Genomic DNA, 19727 nt, shown 5'->3' on the forward strand with positions numbered 1-19727 from the left:
GAGTTCTTGGGTTTAGTCGCAACAGAAATGATCAGGTAGAAATACAAGTGAGAGAGACACTGAATATTTTATGGAGAAATACCATGTAAACAAGCTGCAACTAAGTATATTGTATTGTAATGTATTGTAGGGTGAAATATGGTGACCGAATTCTTCTCGAAAGAAAATATGTATTTTCTAACATTCTGGCTCAATAATCCTGCTGTCTGTTATAAAACGTCATTTGTTCTAGAGTCTGTATAGGCCAGATAGATACAATTATGAGTATTTTGATAATTGACTAGTCTGAGAGATCCAGTCTGGGTAAGGTATGCTTTCACTGTAGGCTTAAGTGAGTAGGTAAGTGGTTCCCAAAGTGGGGGTTGTGATAAGATGTCAAGATATATTGAGATCATATGGATTGAGATCATATTGATTGATGAGATCATATTGATTTAGTGAAATTAGGTTAAATAACACAATAAACTTAAAATAATTACGGCATCAATTTAATTTTACCATAGGGGTCACGAGTCAGTTGCATAGCCATTTAGGGGGTCCCGACTTCAAAAGTTTGCGAACCCCTGCGCTAAGCTGGAAGTGTTTGAATGCCATTTTCTCCAACCCGTAACCCGAAGTGCACTTTAATTGTACATTTGACCCATTATTCAACATTGCCAGGGAAACCTGTCAGGACAAATGGGTGCCGTAATTCAGCCATCTACAGATCTTGGGCAAGGATTTGTCAGGATCTTCGCTGGAGAATTTTCCTATTGTTCATGTTTTGTGTTGAAGGGTAAATCTGCAGCCTGGAGGAAAACCCACTCAGACTCAGAGAGAAAACTCCTGCAAACTCCACACAGAAAAGCCCCGGCCTCGTCAGTAAAAAGATTAAGATATTCAGTCCATGTCTTGTCAAGTGAGACCATCAGAAACATTTGAATAACTACATAAATCATTTGTTGAATACCGTTTTAATATAATTTTAGTTTTTTTCCAGACACTTTGGTAAATAACGCCACATTTAGTTCACATAAAACAAATGAACATTAGATCATATTTACAGATAAAATTCTTTAGATGTCTGTAAACATTGGTCAAAGAGAGCAGCCTGTTTTTCCACTAACAGTTCAGTATCAAGACTCATGAAAACAGTCTTTCAGGTGATCCACACATAAGGCACATAAACTCCAATACTTCAACTAATGTAAAGGGTCTCATGTATATTAACACATACAATACAACAAAAGCATGTTTTAATCTACCTACACATGTTAATGGTGCTGCCCAATGTTCAGATATAAATAGTATATCAAAACACTTGGAAAATCTGTTGCCTTAGAAGTAAACCCAAAGCAGAGTAGTGCTTAAGAGGTTGGTAAACTCTTTTAAATATTCTTTAAAAGAATGCTGTAAGATTTAACTATCAGGCAGTGCAAAGTAGAGTTAATCTGGTAAATACAGTATCACAAAAATATCCTTGATAATTACAGTTTCTTACTGTAAACACTGACAAATGTAGAATCCCAAAACGAGTTAGCACATACTTTTACGTTAAGACAATATACAATTCCCAGCACAAGTGCAGTATCCACTTTGTTTCAGCATATATATTTTAACTAATGGCTGTTAAACCTGTAAGTTTTTAAAAAGCTTTTAAACAGTTTCCAGTGCACTATTTATCCGGTGAAATCCCTCATTCGTCCAGGAGTATTCCATTGTAGAAAAAAAATCAGTTGTATCATCTGGACTCTGTTTCTAGAAACACAAAGATTGACAAGAATGTTCTGCTAAAAAAACGACTCAAGATGATACAACTGAATTTTTTCTACAATGCACTATTGTTTATTTATTTTACATAAATCATTGACCTGCGTTTTGCTGCGTCCCATCCTGTTGTGGTGGATTTTCTAAAGTGGGTTCATTGTTTAGTCCTTGGAAAACCTCCCTGATTCTATTTACACAGACACGCATTGCCACATCTGTCTCTTTGGTGAGCTGAGAGAGACTGAGGAACCCATGAGGAAGGTCCTCTACCACAGTCAGGGTCACAGGCTGCTCCATGGCTCTCAGCTTCTTTGCAAACATCACAGAGTCGTCAAGCAAGGCATCCAGAGCAGAGGCCTGAGGTGGAAAAGGGGGAAGTACAAATATTAAGTTTAGATTTAAAAAAAAAGTGTAATTTAAATTTTATATTGGATATAAACCACTGGTCTGCATTTGTTGCATTGAACTAAGCCAGCTATAGATTCTATTTTGTTATTCGTACTCCTCATATTTGTTACTTCCTAGGCACAAAGTAGACCATTTCTACATGGACGTACATCATTTTATATAATTTATAGTCTAGTAGAATACTAGATAGATTACAGACTAAAGACACAGCAGTAAGTTATTAAACTAAAATGTAAGTTCAGATCTCTTACCACTATGTGCACAGGCGGCAGACCTCTCAGTAGCTGCTCTGAAGCCAAAAGAGGCGACACAAAGGGGTTTTTCAGGATGGGACAAGAGGTCGGATTTATAACAGCGAGGCACTGAGATCGAAGGGGTGCAAAGCCTTCTGGGTAGTCCTGCGTGTCACTGAGCCCCGAGTGGTTTAGAGACGGGGCTGAGAAGTTTTTGACAAGAGACTGAGGACGTGGTCTTTCCATGTTACGCCTGGGGTCCAAAAACGACTGGATCCAGTTGGAGGCGCCCTGTGTGAGGTCACTGAGGAGCAGAGCTGTGTCGCGGCCCAAAGCACTGAGGCTGCCCCGATGAGCCGCACGCTGCACCGCCTCCGAGCCCATTCCTGAGAGGGGCAGATGTTAGGAATGACAACACGGCAACAACAAACCCACAAGAGAGTGACAACACCACCAACAATGCAACTATATCAACAACTTAAATCAGCAGCAAATGAAGCAGTACAAGAATCATGGAATGAAAGAGAAATATGGTATAGACACTTGAATGGCAGTATAATACAAGCAGTATGCGTTGTGCCTTTATTTTGAATTTTAAGCGTTGTCAAATTGAAAAGGCTGTAATTAAGTGATGGAATGTCTGCTGTAAAAAAACAAAAACAAAAATCTATTGTTTTAGAGAAACAAAATTGTTAATCCTTTATAAACATGTTCTGCATGTTCTCTATGTGATTTTTAAAATAAGTTCAACAGTTTGCGTTTGATTAAAATGTGCCATACTGATCCGAAAACATAAATTGGAATAGTGAGAAGAATTGTGTATTGTCCTGTGTCTCAACTGCTTCAATAACATAGCTTTTGTATATAAAACTACCTCTGACATGGATTATAACTGAATTCGTCTGACACCATCCTAAGATATTGAAGCTTTGTGAAATAACCATTAAATATGCAACACTTCCGATTTCATGCAAGATAAAATCAGTAAAAAGAACAATCTCTTGGACTGAATTTGTTTGCTCCTAGTCAATGTGCCTTGTCTCATCTCTGTGTCCTCCCACATGGTCGGGTTTACACATCAATCCCTCTGGTTGTGTTTTTTTGCTCCCTTGTGCCGGAAAATGCTCTAAAGCTAAATGAGCCGCAATGCAACGGCGTCACACACGCGTTTGCTCAAACACTCACGTCCTTCACCTGTGTAGGCGTTCAGGCACTTGGCCAGGACCCCTAGAGGCAGCAGGGGATCGATGGAGGTGAGCAGGCGGGAGGGCGAGGCATGGGTGGTGAGGAGCGTGGCGGGGTAAGCGGCCATGATGCCATCTGGGACCCGGACTCCACAGGATATGGCCTTCATGCTCACAGTGATACACAGGTTTCCCCCGGCACTGTCCCCGGCCAGGCAAACACGCTCTGCTGTGGAGCCTAAATGAGAGACAAATCTATTCATTATGAAATCTACTTGGCCGACCTCTAATCCTGCCATTTTGTAGTTAGAGGTGGGAGTTATATCGGGTTATTAAACATATATGTACTGTAATCTTTAAAATAAGGGTATAAGAGTATTATTACAGATTTTTTATTGTATAATTTCATGAGATTGGAAAAAAAAATAAAAAATTGAATATCGTAGTCAATCGATGACACTCATCTTGGATGAGTGTCTAAACGTCCAGATGTCCAGATGTGTCTTTTTCTACAATGTGATGCAAAGCCTTTTATTTATGCTTGAAAAGTGCAGCATTGAAAACAATATTTCCGAATGATCCCTGGCCCACTATAGTAATAATATTTCTTGGTAATTTTACATTTTAATTAGAGTTAATGGGTGTGTGGAGGTGTGAATTTGGCTGGCTCAAGGTCAGTGTGTTTCTGCTGGCTTTAAGAACTGCTAATTCCGCTGGCTTTAGACAGTCTGCAGTCACTGGATGTTTTGTAAATACGGCTGCTTTAGTTTTGCCATTGTGATCGACTGAGCGCAGCGGACGGTGAAATAAAAGAAGAGGGCACTGTATATTCTGGATACACAGCTGGCACCACGGCACTGGCACATGAAGCAAAAACACATTCAATTCAACACTGCTCTAGAGGGCTTTAGGGTTTAATGCAGTGAGGTGCAATCAGTGATATCAAAGTTACATTTTAGTGCTGACAAACTATTGACATTTCTTGAATGTGACAGTTTTGGCAACAAAATGTAAAAATATAATATGATGTGATAAAAAAAAAATGAATATTTGGTGTTGATTTAAGCAGCTTTGTAAAAATTTAATCTGTAAATGGACCATTATTGCGCATAAAATAAACATAGCTGATATACTTCATTCATACTTTTTGTATTATTTCGCTTTCTTTTAAAATGCATTGTGTTTTTCAGGACACTGGTTTATAAATCTAGATTCTATTTAAATCAAATATTGTTTCTTCCATCATCGTGATCAGTCGTAAAGTGGACTGACCCTGACACTTATACAAACCTAGCAGATGACAGTTCTTCAGAGCCCAACAGTAACCATAGAAACACTCCTCCAACGCTCTGGGAAACGGCGCTTCAGGAGACAGAGAGTAGTCTATGGACAGGACCGGAACGCCCAGCTCCTTCGACCAATTCCTGAGATAATTCTGCAGATCAAAGACGCAAATTAAATCAAATAGCCGTGAATGCCAGCTGCTAACATGTTTGCACCCTAACAAACCTCGTGGGATTTGGATGTTTGAGCCACAAAGCCTCCTCCGTGGAAATGAACAACTAACCAGGGAGAGAGGGGCTGTTTCTGGACCCAGGGCAGCTGGGACATGGAAATGGGACGAGTCTCGGTCCGACAGAAAGAGAGAAGCTCCTCACTGTCCTGTACGACAACACAAGTAAAAATCAGTACAAGATCTTTGAGAAAAATGATATGTTCAACAAGGTCAAGGTCAACAACGCCGACAAAGTGAATGTGAGTTTTTAATGAACGCTAAAGGCAGTTCAATGGCATAAGCAAGGCAGTGCATTTCATGAACACTATTAATCATCACAATAATAATGTTTCTTGGTTGCAAACAGACTTGAACCGACACCTTAACGTGGTGGAGGGGTTTGAGTGCCCGAATGATCCCGGGAGCTATGTTGTCGGGGGCTTCATGCCCCTGGTAGGGTCTCCCAAGGCAAACAGGTCCTAGGTGACGGGTCAGACAAAGATCGGTTCAGAAGCCTCTTATGACGACGACACAATCAAGGCAGTTCACGTCGCCCGGATCGGCGTCACCGGGGCCCCATCCTGGAGCCAGGCCTGGGATGGGTGCTCCATGGCGAGCGCCTGGTGGCCGGGTCTTACCCCACGGGGCCCGGCCGGGCACAGCCCGAAAGAGCGACGTGGGGCCGCCCTCCCGTGGGCCCACCACCCGCAGGAGGATCCATAAGGGGCCGGTGCAGAGAGATCTGGGCGGCAGTCGACGGCAGGGGCCTCGGCGACCAGATCTCCAGACAAAGAGACTAACTCTGGGGACATGGAATGTCACCTCGCTGGGGGGGAAAGAGCCTGAGCTTGTGCGGGAGGTTGAGCGATACCGACTAGATATAGTCGGCCTCACCTCCACGCACAGTTTGGGCTCTGGAACCCATCTCCTCGAGAGGGGCTGGACGCTCCACTTCTCTGGTGTTGCCCGCGGGGAGAGGCGGCGGGCTGGTGTGGGCTTGCTGATAGCCCCTCAGCTCAGCCGCCACGTGTTGGAGTTTACCCCGGTGAACGAGAGGGTCGCGTCCCTCCGCCTTCGGGTGGGGGACAGGTCTCTCACTGTTGTGGCGGCCTACGGGCCGAACAGCAGTGCAGAGTACCCGGCCTTCTTGGAGTCCTTGGGAGGGGTACTAGACAGTGCACCGACCGGGGACTCCGTTGTTCTACTGGGGGACTTCAACGCCCACGTGGGCAATGATAGTGACACCTGGAGAGGGGTGATCGGGAAGAACGGCTTCCCCGATCTGAACCCGAGCGGTGTTCAGTTATTGGACTTCTGTGCTAGCCACGGATTGTCCATAACGAACACCATGTTCAAGCACAAGGGTGTCCATCAGTGCACGTGGCACCAGGACACCCTAGGCCGGAGGTCAATGATCGACTTAGTTGTCGTGTCATCAGACCTCCGGCCGCGTGTCTTGGACACTCGGGTGAAGAGAGGGGCAGAGTTGTCAACCGATCACCACCTGGTGGTGAGTTGGATCCGCTGGCGGAGGAGGAAGCCGGACAGACTTGGCAGACCCAAGCGCATTGTGAGGGTCTGTTGGGAACGTCTAGTGGAGCCCTCTGTCAGTAGGGTATTCAACTCGCACCTCCGGGAGAGCTTCTCCCATGTCCCGGGGGAGGCTGGGGACATTGAGTCCGAGTGGACCATGTTCTCCGCCTCCATTGTTGATGCGGCTGCTCGGAGCTGTGGTCGCAAGGTCTCCGGTGCCTGTCGTGGCGGCAACCCCCGAACCCGGTGGTGGACACCGGAAGTAAGGGATGCCGTCAGACTAAAGAAGGAGGCCTATCAGGCCACTCTGGCTTGTAGGTCTCCGGAGGTCATCGACGGGTATCGGCAGGCCAAGCGAGCCGCGGCTCGTGCTGTCGCAGAGGCAAAAACCCGGGCCTGGGAGGAGTTCGGGGAGGCCATGGAGGAGGACTATCGGTCGGCACCAAAGAAATTCTGGCAAACCGTCCGGCGCCTCAGGAAGGGGAAGCAGTGTCTCACAAACACCGTTTACGGTGCGGGTGGAGGCCTGCTGACCTCGACTGGGGATGTCGTCGGACGGTGGAAGGAATACTTTGAGGATCTCCTTAATCCCTCAGTCACGTCTTCTGAAGAGGAAGTAGAGACCGGGGACTCGGAGGCTGGCTCATCCATCACCCAAGCTGAAGTCACTGAGGTTGTCCGCAAACTCCTCGGTGGCAGGGCTCCGGGGGTGGATGAGATCCGCCCTGAGTACCTAAAGTATCTGGATGTTGTAGGACTGTCTTGGTTGACACGTCTCTGCAACATCGCGTGGCGTTCGGGGACCGTGCCTCTGGACTGGCAGACCGGGGTGGTGGTCCCTCTGTTCAAGAAGGGGGACCGGAGGGTGTGTTCCAACTACAGAGGGATCACACTCCTCAGCCTCCCGGGTAAGGTCTATTCCAAGGTACTGGAGAGGAGAATCCGACCGATAGTCGAACCTCGGATTCAGGAGGAGCAGAGTGGTTTTCGTCCCGGTCGTGGAACACTGGACCAGCTCTATACCCTCCATCGGGTGCTCGAGGGTTCATGGGAGTTTGCCCAACCAGTCCACATGTGCTTTGTGGATCTGGAGAAGGCTTTTGACCGTGTCCCTCGGGGTGTCCTTTGGGGGGTGCTCCGGGAGTACGGGGTCCGGGGCCCTTTGCTCAGGGCTGTCCGGTCCCTGTATGACCGGAGCAGGAGCTGTGTTCGCATTGCCGGCAGTAAGTCAGACCTGTTCCCAGTGCATGTTGGACTCCGCCAGGGCTGCCCTGTGTCACCGGTTCTGTTCATAATTTTTATGGACAGAATTTCTAGGCGCAGTCAGGGGTCGGAGGGTGTCCGGTTTGGGGACCACAGGATCTCATCTCTGCTGTTTGCAGACGATGTTGTCCTGATGGCTCCATCAAACCCGGACCTGCAAGATGCACTGGGACGGTTTGCAGCCGAGTGTGAAGCGGCTGGGATGAGAATCAGCACCTCCAAATCCGAGGCCATGGTTCTCGACCGGAAAAAGGTGGCTTGCCCTCTCCAGGTGGGTGGGGTGTCCTTGCCCCAAGTGGAGGAGTTCAAGTATCTCGGGGTCTTGTTCACGAGTGAGGGAAGGATGGAGCGTGAGATCGACAGGCGGATCGGTGCAGCGGCTGCAGTGATGCAGTCGCTGCATCGGACCGTTGTGGTAAAGAGGGAGCTGAGCCGAAAGGCAAAGCTCTCTATTTACCGGTCGGTCTACGTTCCTACTCTCACCTATGGTCATGAGCTTTGGGTAGTGACCGAAAGAACAAGATCGCGGATACAAGCGGTCGAAATGAGTTTCCTCCGCCGGGTGGCTGGGCGCTCCCTTAGAGATAAGGTGAGGCGCTCGGCCACACGGGGGGAGCTCGGAGTAGAGCCGCTGCTCCTCCACGTCGAGAGGAGCCAGCTGAGGTGGCTCGGGCATCTGTTCCGGATGCCTCCTGGGCGCCTCCCTCGGGAGGTGTTTCAGGCATGTCCCACCGGGAAGAGGCCCCGGGGAAGACCCAGGACACGCTGGAGAGACTATGTCTCTCGGCTGGCCTGGGAACGCCTCGGGATCCCCCCGGAGGAGTTAGAGGAAGTGTCTGGGGAGAAGGAAGTCTGGGAGTCCCTGCTCAGACTGCTGCCCCCACGACCCGGCCCCGGATAAAGCGGCAGAAGATGGATGGATGGATGGATGGATGGATGGTTGCAAACAGATTCTAAAATCTAAATCTAAAATCTGAAAGAGCTCCTCACTGTGGGTTGTCAGATCCTCCAACTTGTGCCTTAAAAAAAGCAGGTTTAGGCACTGGCAACCCAGTTTCAGTTGAGATTGCAGTTCCTCTTTTAGATTTCAAACATAACAATTACAGAAATTTGAAAAGATGAGTCAAATCAATAAAAGCTCCATTTGTTTCGTTTCTCCCCCCTCATTTTCACCACATCTTTCTATTGCTACAGAAAGTCACAATAAGCAGCACAAATGAAAACGGATGAAACTTAACCTTTATGCCACGGACACAATAATCTTAAAGCCAGATCCCAGAAAACCCTTAATGTAAAGAAAACATGACAAATATCACAATAAAAACACAAAAGTGCTTTGAGCCAAGTTACTTATTCACGACTCTACAACACATACTGTATCTTGTCGTGCTACAAAAAAAATAAGTAAAAGGTTCTGCAGAAGTCCAAAGAATCAGTATGTACACATGGAATATATTGAGCCCCCCAAAATAGTGTTGCAGCTTCCATATATTGAATAAGTAAATATAGTATCGGTAATTATTGTGACGGGCCGAGGTAACATAATACACACTGTGCGTCATCCATTATATTATGTGAATGCAACCGTTTCCACATTTTACTGAAGTATGGAGGAACAGAAGATTAGATCAAGATCCGTACCTGGCCTTCCCGAATCTCAAAAGATATGAGCCTCATGAGCACCGGCCCGGGACCCCAGTGTGCGATGGGAGGGGACACGTTTGTGGAGAGCCCGGGGTCTGAGGCCAGAGGCAGCTGCAGCGTCACGGGAGGCAGAGACAGAGTCAGGTTCACCTGCACCGGGCTTGACGCGATCCTGCTGAAGCCCTGGCAGAGACGGGCAAAAATGTATCTCTTTTTTTGCATTTCAGACAAGATTTTAATAATGTATCAGGAATGTGCAAAAATGTGTTTGTTGAGGTTCAAGTCCGGCATACAATGTGAAAGGACCATGAAATCAACCTCAAAAGTGCAGAAATATAAAGGTTATTATAGTTTTTATTGTATTTTTTCTTTTTTTATATAGACACTAAATATTAGATTTTTTTTATATCTAAAAAAATATATTAAAAAATCTAATAAAAAAACTGCGCTACTATTCATTTTTATTTATATATTGCCTATATCTTTATTTGGAAATATATCAATTGATTAATGTACTTTTATTGCTTATGCAGATATTTGTCTACTTTTGCATCATTTTTAAAAATATCTTGAGGTGCCGATACATATGCTCACTCTTTCCCCCTTTAATCGTATTGTAAAGTACTTAAACAATTGAAATGTGTAGTTATTTGGCCGTGCCTACTGCGATTAGCCCGCTTTCTGTGAGGTTCCAGAAGGATTTCCAAAACTGCAGATCCAAGTTTTGAGTGATTCGTTCAAACTCCGCCCCCCTCATTTCTGGGTCCATGACGTATTTCCCTGAAGTTAGAAGAGATAACGCCGCCTGGCCTGGAGAGGAAGAGAAAAGAAGTTTAGTATTTCCCCATGTAGGGACTTTAATGGCATTTAAGACCATCAAGAACAGACTTACCTATGCCTGATTGCTGTTTGCCATAGGTCTCCCCATAGGACACCATGCTGATGACAACTGTCTGAAGGAACGGCCGGAGAGCTGGTGAGAACTGCAGAGAAAACACAATACAATGACCTAACATAAATGTTGCCAACAATGCACAGCTGAACCATGTTTAAGCCCCAAATTGGACAGCAACAGACGCAGGCTATGTGCTAGTAAGTGGTGCGCATGTGATAATTAACTCCATCCAAATGTCGTAATCTCAATATGATTATCTCGTTCCCTCAAGATAACATCATGTGCCTCTTTGTTGATATATATACACATTTGTAACATACTCCAGGGCCTCTGCAGGTTTATTACTAAAACACAAAAACATAATATGTCTACTTCAAAGCAACCAGATTTTTTTCTCTAGTATTTCGAGTATTGAATCTAAACACATTCACAATAGTCTGAGAAGTGTATACTGACCTGAAAGCCCAGGCAGCGGCCGTAGAAGCAGGCTTTGTGCATGGAGCTGTACTCCTGCACGAACCTGCGGCTCAACTCAACGTCCTGCAGTGAGCACAGCTCTCCACATGGGGTGTCGTTGAGCAGTCTCTGGGCCAGGTGGAGCAGCGCCCTCAGCTGGCAAAGAGCGCTCAAATATGCCTCCAGCTCTGCTGCATTGTGGTCTGCTCTGAAGAAGGCTCCTCTGATGTTGGACGAGATGTAGCGAGCTTTGTGGATGATGTGTAAAAGGCACGACAGCAAGACCTAAAAGATAAAACACATTTCAACAGTTTCAACCACATCATGTGTATGGTCAAATCAGAATTAGTTTAATTCTGGTACCACTAGGAGCTTCAAAAGACACGTATATAATGCATTATTGTTATCGACCATTAAACCCGTTCAAGTACCTTTGCTTTGGCATATCGTGTTTTGAATCTACTGTGCACACATTACTTTATATCAGTGAAAGGTTACCTCATCTGTGTTACAGCTCCATCTGGAAGCACGGGGAATTGCAAAGGGGGATGAACAAAAGCTAGCTTGCCCCAAACACACTAATGCTGGTACGCAGTTATAATGAACGCGGTTTGATAAGATAAGATAAGATATTCCTTTATTGTCCCACATGGGGAAATTTCATTGGTGCAACGCAGGTAGATACAGAGGTAGATCCAGAAGAACAGATCACTTATAGGAAGTCTGAAAAACACTTTCACTAGAAGATCTCCTAAAGATAAATAAAAACTCCCATAGACAAATAAATAAATACCATTGCATGTGATCACGACAGTAATTGCACATGAATATGTGTCACGACAGCACATAGATTGCACATGAATTTCACAGTAATTGCACATGAATTGCACATGAATTCCAACAGTAATTGCACATATGACAGAATTGCACATCAGTATTAGGTTAGGTCAGTATTGCGCCGGGATAACGTGACGATCTCCGGGTGAGACGACTGTTCTCCGCAGTTTCATGAGTTCCTCGCGGTACGGCGCCGGCCGGGGGGCGGGGCCGGAGCCGGGGGGCGGGGCCGGAGCCGGGGGGGCGGGGCCGGAGCCGGGGGACTCAGAGCCAAGACACATCGCAACGACACGACGAAAACACTCAATCCAGCCGAATAAAGTCAAAACAAGTTAATTAAAAAACTATTCCAGCGCGTGTCCCTATCGTACAGTAAAATAGAAAAAATATACTAACTATATTTACAAAATATAGGAGATAAAGCACAATAAGTGTGAGAAAGAAGAGAGAGCGTTTACACCGGGCTGCCAGCTGTACCAGCGCCTTATGACGTGATGATGGCAGAAATGCTGAGAACGAGTCTGGTGATGATTTATGGACTTAAAAACACAGCAGATCATCTTGGAGCACAACTTACAACATCACAAAACTGGGAAATATGGAGTGTTTTCTGAGGCCGAGGACCTCGTCAATAGGATTGATTAACAAGTGTGAATGAACCAAAATACGACTCCAAGTATGTTGTGGATGAGGGAACCATGTTATAACCTGATTAAAAGCACAAAAAAGTAAATTTTGCACAATATTTTAGATCAATGTTTTACACAAACTCATGGTCTATAACACACTTTTAGGCTATCAATTAGGAGATGCCATCACCTTGTAATAAATTATGTAAAAAGAAGGTGTCAAAGGTGCCAGTTAGAGAAGCTGGAGGAGGCCCGAACCCATCAAAAGAACCACCTACACGTTTAAATCTCAGATGCAGAGACAAGGATAACAAGGTAATAACATCTAATTGATTGTCTTTCAAAAGAACCTAAGTGGATATAGCTTAAGAAGACAAAGTGGACGAAGGATTTTTGCCACGTTTCAGAGCGTCTCTGTGTCCATTAGCCTTTGATGTATTATCATTTTAAAATGTATTGCAAAGACTAAAGATACATTAGAGCAAGTTTTTATCTCTATCCTTCTTTGTTGCTTCACACAAGCCATTACACACAAGTCATTACCAATGACAAAATGGACTAGCTGGACATTTAGAGTCAGCCATTTATGAATTAAACATAAAAATAATAACCAATTTCTTCCTACAGTCCAGAAATGTTAGATGTCCATTTGCATGTTTGGATTTGACTTAAGTGCACAATATCTACTGCAATCCTATGTGAAGTTTTTTCATCTTGAACATAAACAAATGTAGTGGTTGTACTCCTCACAGACATGTGATCACTCACAGACTCACAGACTCACTGTTTTTCTAATGAATGCAAATGACCATCTAAACATGGCTGACACATTTTACACATAATCCATTTACAAAGAGCACAGCCAAGCCCTCTCCAGCACCACAGTATGAACCAGGGCAAACTTAAATCAGACAATCTCCAATACAACACTATTTTTTGCACATTGTTTGTTTGAAAAATATTGTCTAGATGTTGGGATGTGAAATAATAATAATAATAAACATACATACAGCTGATTTAAGGTGTAATAATTTGTAGGACTGTAACTAGTAATTATTTTAGTAGTCAACTAGTCAAACGATTATTTCTATTATACATTGAGACTTTTACAATACATTATAGCTGGTGAAAAATGGCGACTGATATAGAATATTCTGAGAAATGTTAAGTGTATTATTGATTATTATTCTTTATTTTTTCTACTAATCATAATGAATTAATGACAGATTATCATGAAAAATACCATGAAAAATAGAAAAATACCATGTCTAATTGGAATATTAATATTGTATAAACGTGTTTTGGTGCTGATCGTGGAAGGGCTTTACCTTCACGAGCGTGCGGTAACCGTTCCCCGGCGTCTGCTCGTCAAAGTCGTAGTGGTGGTACACGTTTGTGAAGCTGGCGACCAAAGGCTCGAGCGCGGAGCCGTGCGCCTGGATCTGCCTTACGTACGTGGCCAGTCGCTCGGCCACCTCTCCGTACGGCAGGTCCTCCGGGTGGGACAGCGAGGCCAACGTGTCGTCACAGGCTTCATTTAGGCTGGAGAACACGAGCCTGTAGTCCATGTCTGAAGCTGACAAAAAGACACACAGAGACTATGGAGACTTCTGCATTGTGGGTTTTATCAGCTGTGGTTGACATAGGAACCATGTGATGTACAGAGTAAATATAACGTACAGATTGTACAGTGTTACTCCCCTGTTATCTGCTTGGTCAGAGGTTGAAGTGCAATTTGACAGAAGACAACTTGTTTTGACTGAAGACATTTTTATTTTACCTTTATTTTAAGTCGTCTCTTGATTTATATATTTTTCCAGGAAGATAGACCATTTATCTTAGGTAAGAACATGAAATATAAACAACAGTAACCACTTATTATTTTTGGGGGTTTCATGACACTAAAAAACCTTAGTAAAATATAATGGCAATAAAATGTTGAATAGTATTGACTGCGGGGGGAGCAATGGCCTTGGATGAGGAAGCCCTAACAACAAAAACATTGTACTTCGAATGTTGACTTCATCCTTCACTTGATGTTCTGTAGCAACTCGCCTTAGCTACAGTCATCGATGTAATACTACTGTGTTTGAAAAATGCAGTTCAAAGGCTTAATTACGGTCCTCATACGATGAGCCAGAGCCCTGTGCATCATCAGCTGTCAGAAAAGATTTGTTTTCAAAAAGCCTGAAGCAGAGCTGACTTCAGGCAACATTGAAGTCTGCAGTTCTTTATCACAGCTGCTGCATACCGAGCTGCTGCATACCGAGCTGCTTCATAAAAGGGGTTTACCACTCTCCACTGTCCTTATAGATACTGCATACTTACTCTTGTAAGAAAAAAAATACATTTCACCAGAGAAAAAGGGACACATGATCTTAGGACCATCTTTAGTTTTGATTACAGCACACATTCGCTGTGGCATAGTTTCAGTAAGCTTCTGCAGTATTAAAAGATTTATTTCCATCCAGTGTTGCATTATTTTTCACAAAGATCTTGTATTGATGATGGAGAGCGTGACCACTGCACAAAGCCTTCTCCAGCTTGTCCCAACTGGGATGAGGGAAAAACCTCTGATTAAGTATAAAATGTCCAAATGTCCAAGTTAGTTCCGGCAGCTCCAGTGCAACAAACATCATGATTCTTATGAAGTATCAAAAGACAAGCAGATGAACCAGATGTGAAGACGCAGATAAATCAGCTCACACAGAGTAATCAATGGACAGAGGGGACAGTAGGGACAGCTGTGATGTGTTTTATTAAAATCCAACTCATATTCACTGAGAAATTGGTCTAATTAGACCCGTGGTACAGTCCACTGCGAGACCCCCGGTTCAAAAGACAACCGGCATGTGTAAACATCGTGGGCACCTTATTGGTGCTTATTGACAGGTGCGTACATGTACAATTTCTTTGTAAATTTCTTTGGAGCGGCTTGTATTCAGGAGCGTACCATAGCCCCAAAAGTACGGTATTTAAAATAAAGACAGTAGAATAAAAAGGTTTAAAAAAATAAAATAAAAAAAGAGAGTCTAAACCGATTTTGACTTTCATCAAAGAAGCACTAAATTTGTTAATATTCTATCTACCTTCATTGTTCAGTTGATAACATTTTTTAACAATCTCAAATGGTTTGACAAGTCAACTGTCGATTGCTAAAATAATTGTTAGTTGCACCCCTAGTATAGTTCAGACAACGATTTACAATTACGGTATTAAAATGACCAAGGATTATTAGATTATTATGAATAACTGTTGCAGCCCTCCAGATGTTTTAACAGCTGCAAATGCCTCTTTGCTTTTTGCTGCGTGACAATGATTTGATCCTGTTTTCTCCTGTTGTGACTGAGCTAATCTAATCAAAGAGACCGCTGTGACTTCCATTACAATCTCTCTTTGTTCTTTAAAAACAAACCAAAATAAACCTAAAAATAACCTCTTTTGTCACAACTAAGACTGCACAGGGAGAACACCATTATGTAAATGACAATAAATGTATTCAAAGTGACTGGTCGTCGTCCCATTTTGATCATATTCGTTTGTCTTTTGCCTTTGTAGCGGCTCAGCTGACACATGACGTACACTTGACTGACAGGAGCCGCGTCGCGTGTGACAATTCAAACAGATCACGTTTCCCGAGACATATCGCCTTCTCCTTGAGTTTAAATCGCGTGGTAAAACATCAACAAGGCGCATTTCGAGCTTGTCACGACACACTTTTAAAACAAAAGGAGGAAGAAAAAAAACAGACGTGTCCTTTGTTTTGACGCGTCGAAATAATTGGGAGAAGAAGCAGGCGTCAACTTCTTCTTCAGCGCAACAACTTTTCCCGAAGCTCTTCCTGTTGCTTTCTTTTACAACGCAGAAAACTGTCCGGAAACGCTCGCCGTCACCGCGACACGCACGCGAGGGGTAAACGGAAGGGAAATGTGTATCACGGGAGTTACCGGGCGCGTTAAAAATGAAGGGAAAAGGCGTGTGTTTTGGAGCGGAGTTTACGTACCGACCCGCATCTTCTTCGGCTGCCCCGCGTCGTGCTGCTGTTTCTGCGGTGGAGCGCGGTGACTGCTGGGTAACGTCACGGAGCGGGGCGGAGACACGCCGCGAGCTCCGCGCGCGAGCTCCGCGACAGGTGAGAAACACGCGGGGTCATGTCTCAGCGACACTTTGCGTGATTGGATTTATGAATCTAACGCGTTTTTTGAGTGGCATTTAGTGGTAACGTTTAAGTTGTTGCCTTGTTTTAGCAGATGTGTCAGAAATATGTTGGATGCTGCTACTTAGAGACAAAATATAAATATGAAAATAAGCCAGGAGAGCAAGGAAATTGCTATTGCCATTTTTGTAACCTTATTTTATTGCAGCTATAAACTATTTTCAAAGGGCTGCTTAAAGTAAAGACTAAATTAATCTACTACTAAACTAACCGTCTGTGTATTGTCTACTGTATTGTAGACCATTTTTAAATTTGCAGCTTTCTGGTTAAATAATATATAATAGATCCATGTTAAATACAGTCGAAAGTGGGTGTGTGCTGCCTCCAGTGGCCTGTGTCATTCCAAGTGACATCACTGCCCTGCCCTCTGTTTCTGATGACACACACCTACTGCAGGGGCAGAGTTTGAAGTCCCTTAAGTCCTCCAGGCACTGCCCAGATTACCAGCTCTATTTGGACTCTGGATGTGGACTGAGATTAGTTCCACTTTAAATGAACAAGAAGAGAACAGCACTGGCTTTGTTTTGTTTATAATTCTCTAATTGGTGTAATTGGTATTTTGCCTGATTGTTTAACAAGTTTGTTGAATATCAGATCGAGTATTCACTGAGTGAGATCTCAGGACTAATCGTTAAATTACAGTCGCACCGTCTCAACACTGCATCAGGGAAAAAAAGGCCTTCAGTAACTTTGCTCCCTGTCTGTGTAACAAAACTTTAAATTAGATAATCTTGTGCTTTTTAATACATTCAAAACACTTGTTACAGTACCCACAAGGCCAGTTATTCCATATTGTGTGTGTAAATGTGTGTTTATACATATGTTAACTTATTGATTGTTTTGTTGACATTTTAGCCAGATATTCTGTGTTACTCTTTGTTTTATGTATTTTGTATTCTACAGCTCATGAAAAAGGAGTTGAGTTTTCCCCCTGTACATATATATATACATATGAAAAAAGTGGACTTTGAAACCTTTCTGCTGGAGAGTTCACCACCTGCTTGTCTTGAAATGTTACTAATTTGCCTACTTGTTACTATTTTGCCTACTATGTAATTACATTTTCCTATGTCCACGGAGACAAGCAACTGAACCTTGTGCCAGTTGTTGTCTTATGTTGATAGACGCAATAATTACAGAAATATTAACCATAAACCAGGTCAACAAATCTGCAATGTTAAGATATTCCTTTATTGTCCCACATGGGGAAATTTCATTGGTGCAACGCAGGTAGATACAGTTTGTGACGTCATGTAAACGCAGCCTAATAAAAACACATGGTAAAATACAATAATGAAGATATAAATAGTGGGAGACCAGCAACAACCTAAAATGTACTCCATGTTTCCCACAAGAGCTCTTATTGTCATATTTTATCCCCCACAATAACAATATTCTGAATATGCTGCTTTAACAAATTCACATATCAAATTTGTTTTCAAAATTAATGTGAGTAATTGTCCATTCATATTTTTTAATAATGCACATAAAGACTGCAGTCGACTGTGGAGGTATTTTGAGTGAACTGATTTTTCTTGGAACTGGACAGACGGAGATGAAAAGTGATCATGGATGAACTAATGACAAAAATATAATAATCTGTTAAGTGAAATGAACTTGACATTTGATATTATATACATTTAAGCGAACTGCAGTTGGCATGTATTTGTGCATAATTTACCAGTCAAAATTCAGATTTTCCTGTATATTTTTTACTTTATTTATTCCTTAAAATATGTTACAAAGTGCTCCTTCAATACCAAAGTGCCCTGTTTAATGTGTATTATCCAGTCTTACTGACGTGCCCTTGATCTGCCTGGCATATATCATTCAGGTGCCAGTGTCAGGACTAAACACGCTCGCTTTGTCACCTGAGACCATAAACATCGGGGTAATTAAGCCTGAAGTGACTTTTTGTCTGTTGTAGCCCTTATAGATCGTTTTGTACCTTCAAGAGTCTGCACAACTTGTACCTTGCGATGATTTATGTATGTGCCATTTTTAAGGCATATGTCGCACTATTGTTTTTATATACATTATGTATCTATCTGGGAACTATAGAGTTATCCTCTCAATTGAGTCATCTTTAGGTAGGAAACGTTTAAAACACAAAGGAGCTTAGTCATTGAGCTAAAATCCCCTCATTTACACAGCCCTGTTTGTTCTGAAACTAATAGAAGAATGAGGAAGAGTCTTTCCTGTTAAAGTGATTCTATTTTCAGGTTCTGACTTTGCACTTTTCATCTTCAGATTTCCTCTTTGTGTCTTTGATGATCTCTGACATTGACACCCCACATTTCTTCAAGATCTTCTAAATCGTTTACTTCGCACTAAAATGCAATTAAATCTATAGTGATGTTCCCCATTTATGTTGTCCGAGTCGATAAAATATATCCTATTTATTTATTTATGGGAAAAGGATGACTTTCTCTGAGCCTAATGAAGATCGCCTCAATATCCTGATCAGTACTCTTCTTGTCTAACAATAATCCATCTTTTCTTTCTGCGACGCTTTCTTTGGCACAATCCGTCGCTTTAGAGCCACTTTTATATCAAGCTTTTTATTTCAGAGCCTTCCATTGCTCTTTGTCAAAGCTCTCAGTTCCTGTACCTCTTCATCTTGTACGATTCTTGCACCATAAGACCATATTCCATTTATTTTTCAATATCAGTGTTTCAAGCATGTTTTGTGATTAACTATTTAAAATGTATTCAGAGGTGTGCTTTAGATAGGTAGTTATCATCGCGATGGTTGTGTCTCACTTGTGTATTGTGTATGCGTGGCTGCTGATCGTATCTTCTTTATTTACACAGAAACGTCTGGGAGCGAGATGGCTTCTTGTTGAAACCTCGTCTTGTCTTTGTGGCTGCTGAACCTCCAAATGAGAAAACCACTTTTGTTTTAAACTCAAGCCAACAAGGTAACAATCAGTTCAGCAGTCAACTTTATGTTTTCTCTTAAATTATGCCTTTTTAATGTCGTAAACAGCAATCTTGAGTGTCTACAAAAAGTGTGTAGTAAATAAAATGTATGAAATTCTAGGGCTGTAGTTGACTAAAGATATTTTTGTTGCAGCTTTAAAAAAATAAATCTATCAAATAATAACAAATAACCAAACGGACTGTTTTGAAGTGACATTTCTGGTTCACTAAAAACATACCCTGCCGATCAATAAGTAGACTAAAAA

At 43.0% G+C, this 19727-nt stretch overlaps 1 protein-coding gene across 3 annotated transcripts; it reads right to left on the minus strand.

Annotated features, from left to right (window-relative positions):
• Window positions 1-937: 937 nt before the first annotated feature.
• lipea (lipase, hormone-sensitive a) lies at window positions 938-16382 on the minus strand. 3 transcript variants are annotated; one of them, XM_072448121.1, is made up of 11 exons: window positions 16327-16382; window positions 13652-13899; window positions 10858-11142; window positions 10399-10489; window positions 10171-10316; window positions 9504-9689; window positions 5081-5233; window positions 4862-5006; window positions 3582-3809; window positions 2406-2773; window positions 938-2103 (listed from the first exon to the last, which is right to left on the minus strand). In XM_072448121.1, exons 1-11 carry the CDS (start codon window positions 16334-16336, stop codon window positions 1843-1845), a joined length of 2121 nt encoding a protein of 706 aa, XP_072304222.1. In that variant the 5' UTR covers window positions 16337-16382; the 3' UTR covers window positions 938-1842. The 3 variants fall into 3 exon arrangements, with proteins under 3 accessions (XP_072304222.1, XP_072304220.1, XP_072304221.1); XM_072448119.1 differs by having other exon boundaries at window positions 3573-3809; XM_072448120.1 differs by having other exon boundaries at window positions 3573-3809; window positions 13652-13893; window positions 16327-16337.
• Between the last annotated feature and the right edge of the window lie 3345 nt (window positions 16383-19727).

The sequence above is a fragment of the Eucyclogobius newberryi genome, unplaced genomic scaffold (genome assembly GCF_026437365.1).
Source record: "Eucyclogobius newberryi isolate DKJ021-1_F unplaced genomic scaffold, fEucNew1.0.hap1 SCAF_16, whole genome shotgun sequence".
In the NCBI taxonomy this organism is placed as follows: domain Eukaryota; kingdom Metazoa; phylum Chordata; class Actinopteri; order Gobiiformes; family Gobiidae; genus Eucyclogobius; species Eucyclogobius newberryi.

Coding starts and splice junctions, on each gene's coding strand:
- lipea (XM_072448119.1), bottom strand. Junction 11,143..13,651: donor GTTACCGCACGCTCGTGAAG/GTAAAGCCCTTC, acceptor TTTATCTTTTAG/GTCTTGCTGTCGTGCCTTTT. Junction 5,007..5,080: donor AAACATCCAAATCCCACGAG/GTTTGTTAGGGT, acceptor TTTGATCTGCAG/AATTATCTCAGGAATTGGTC.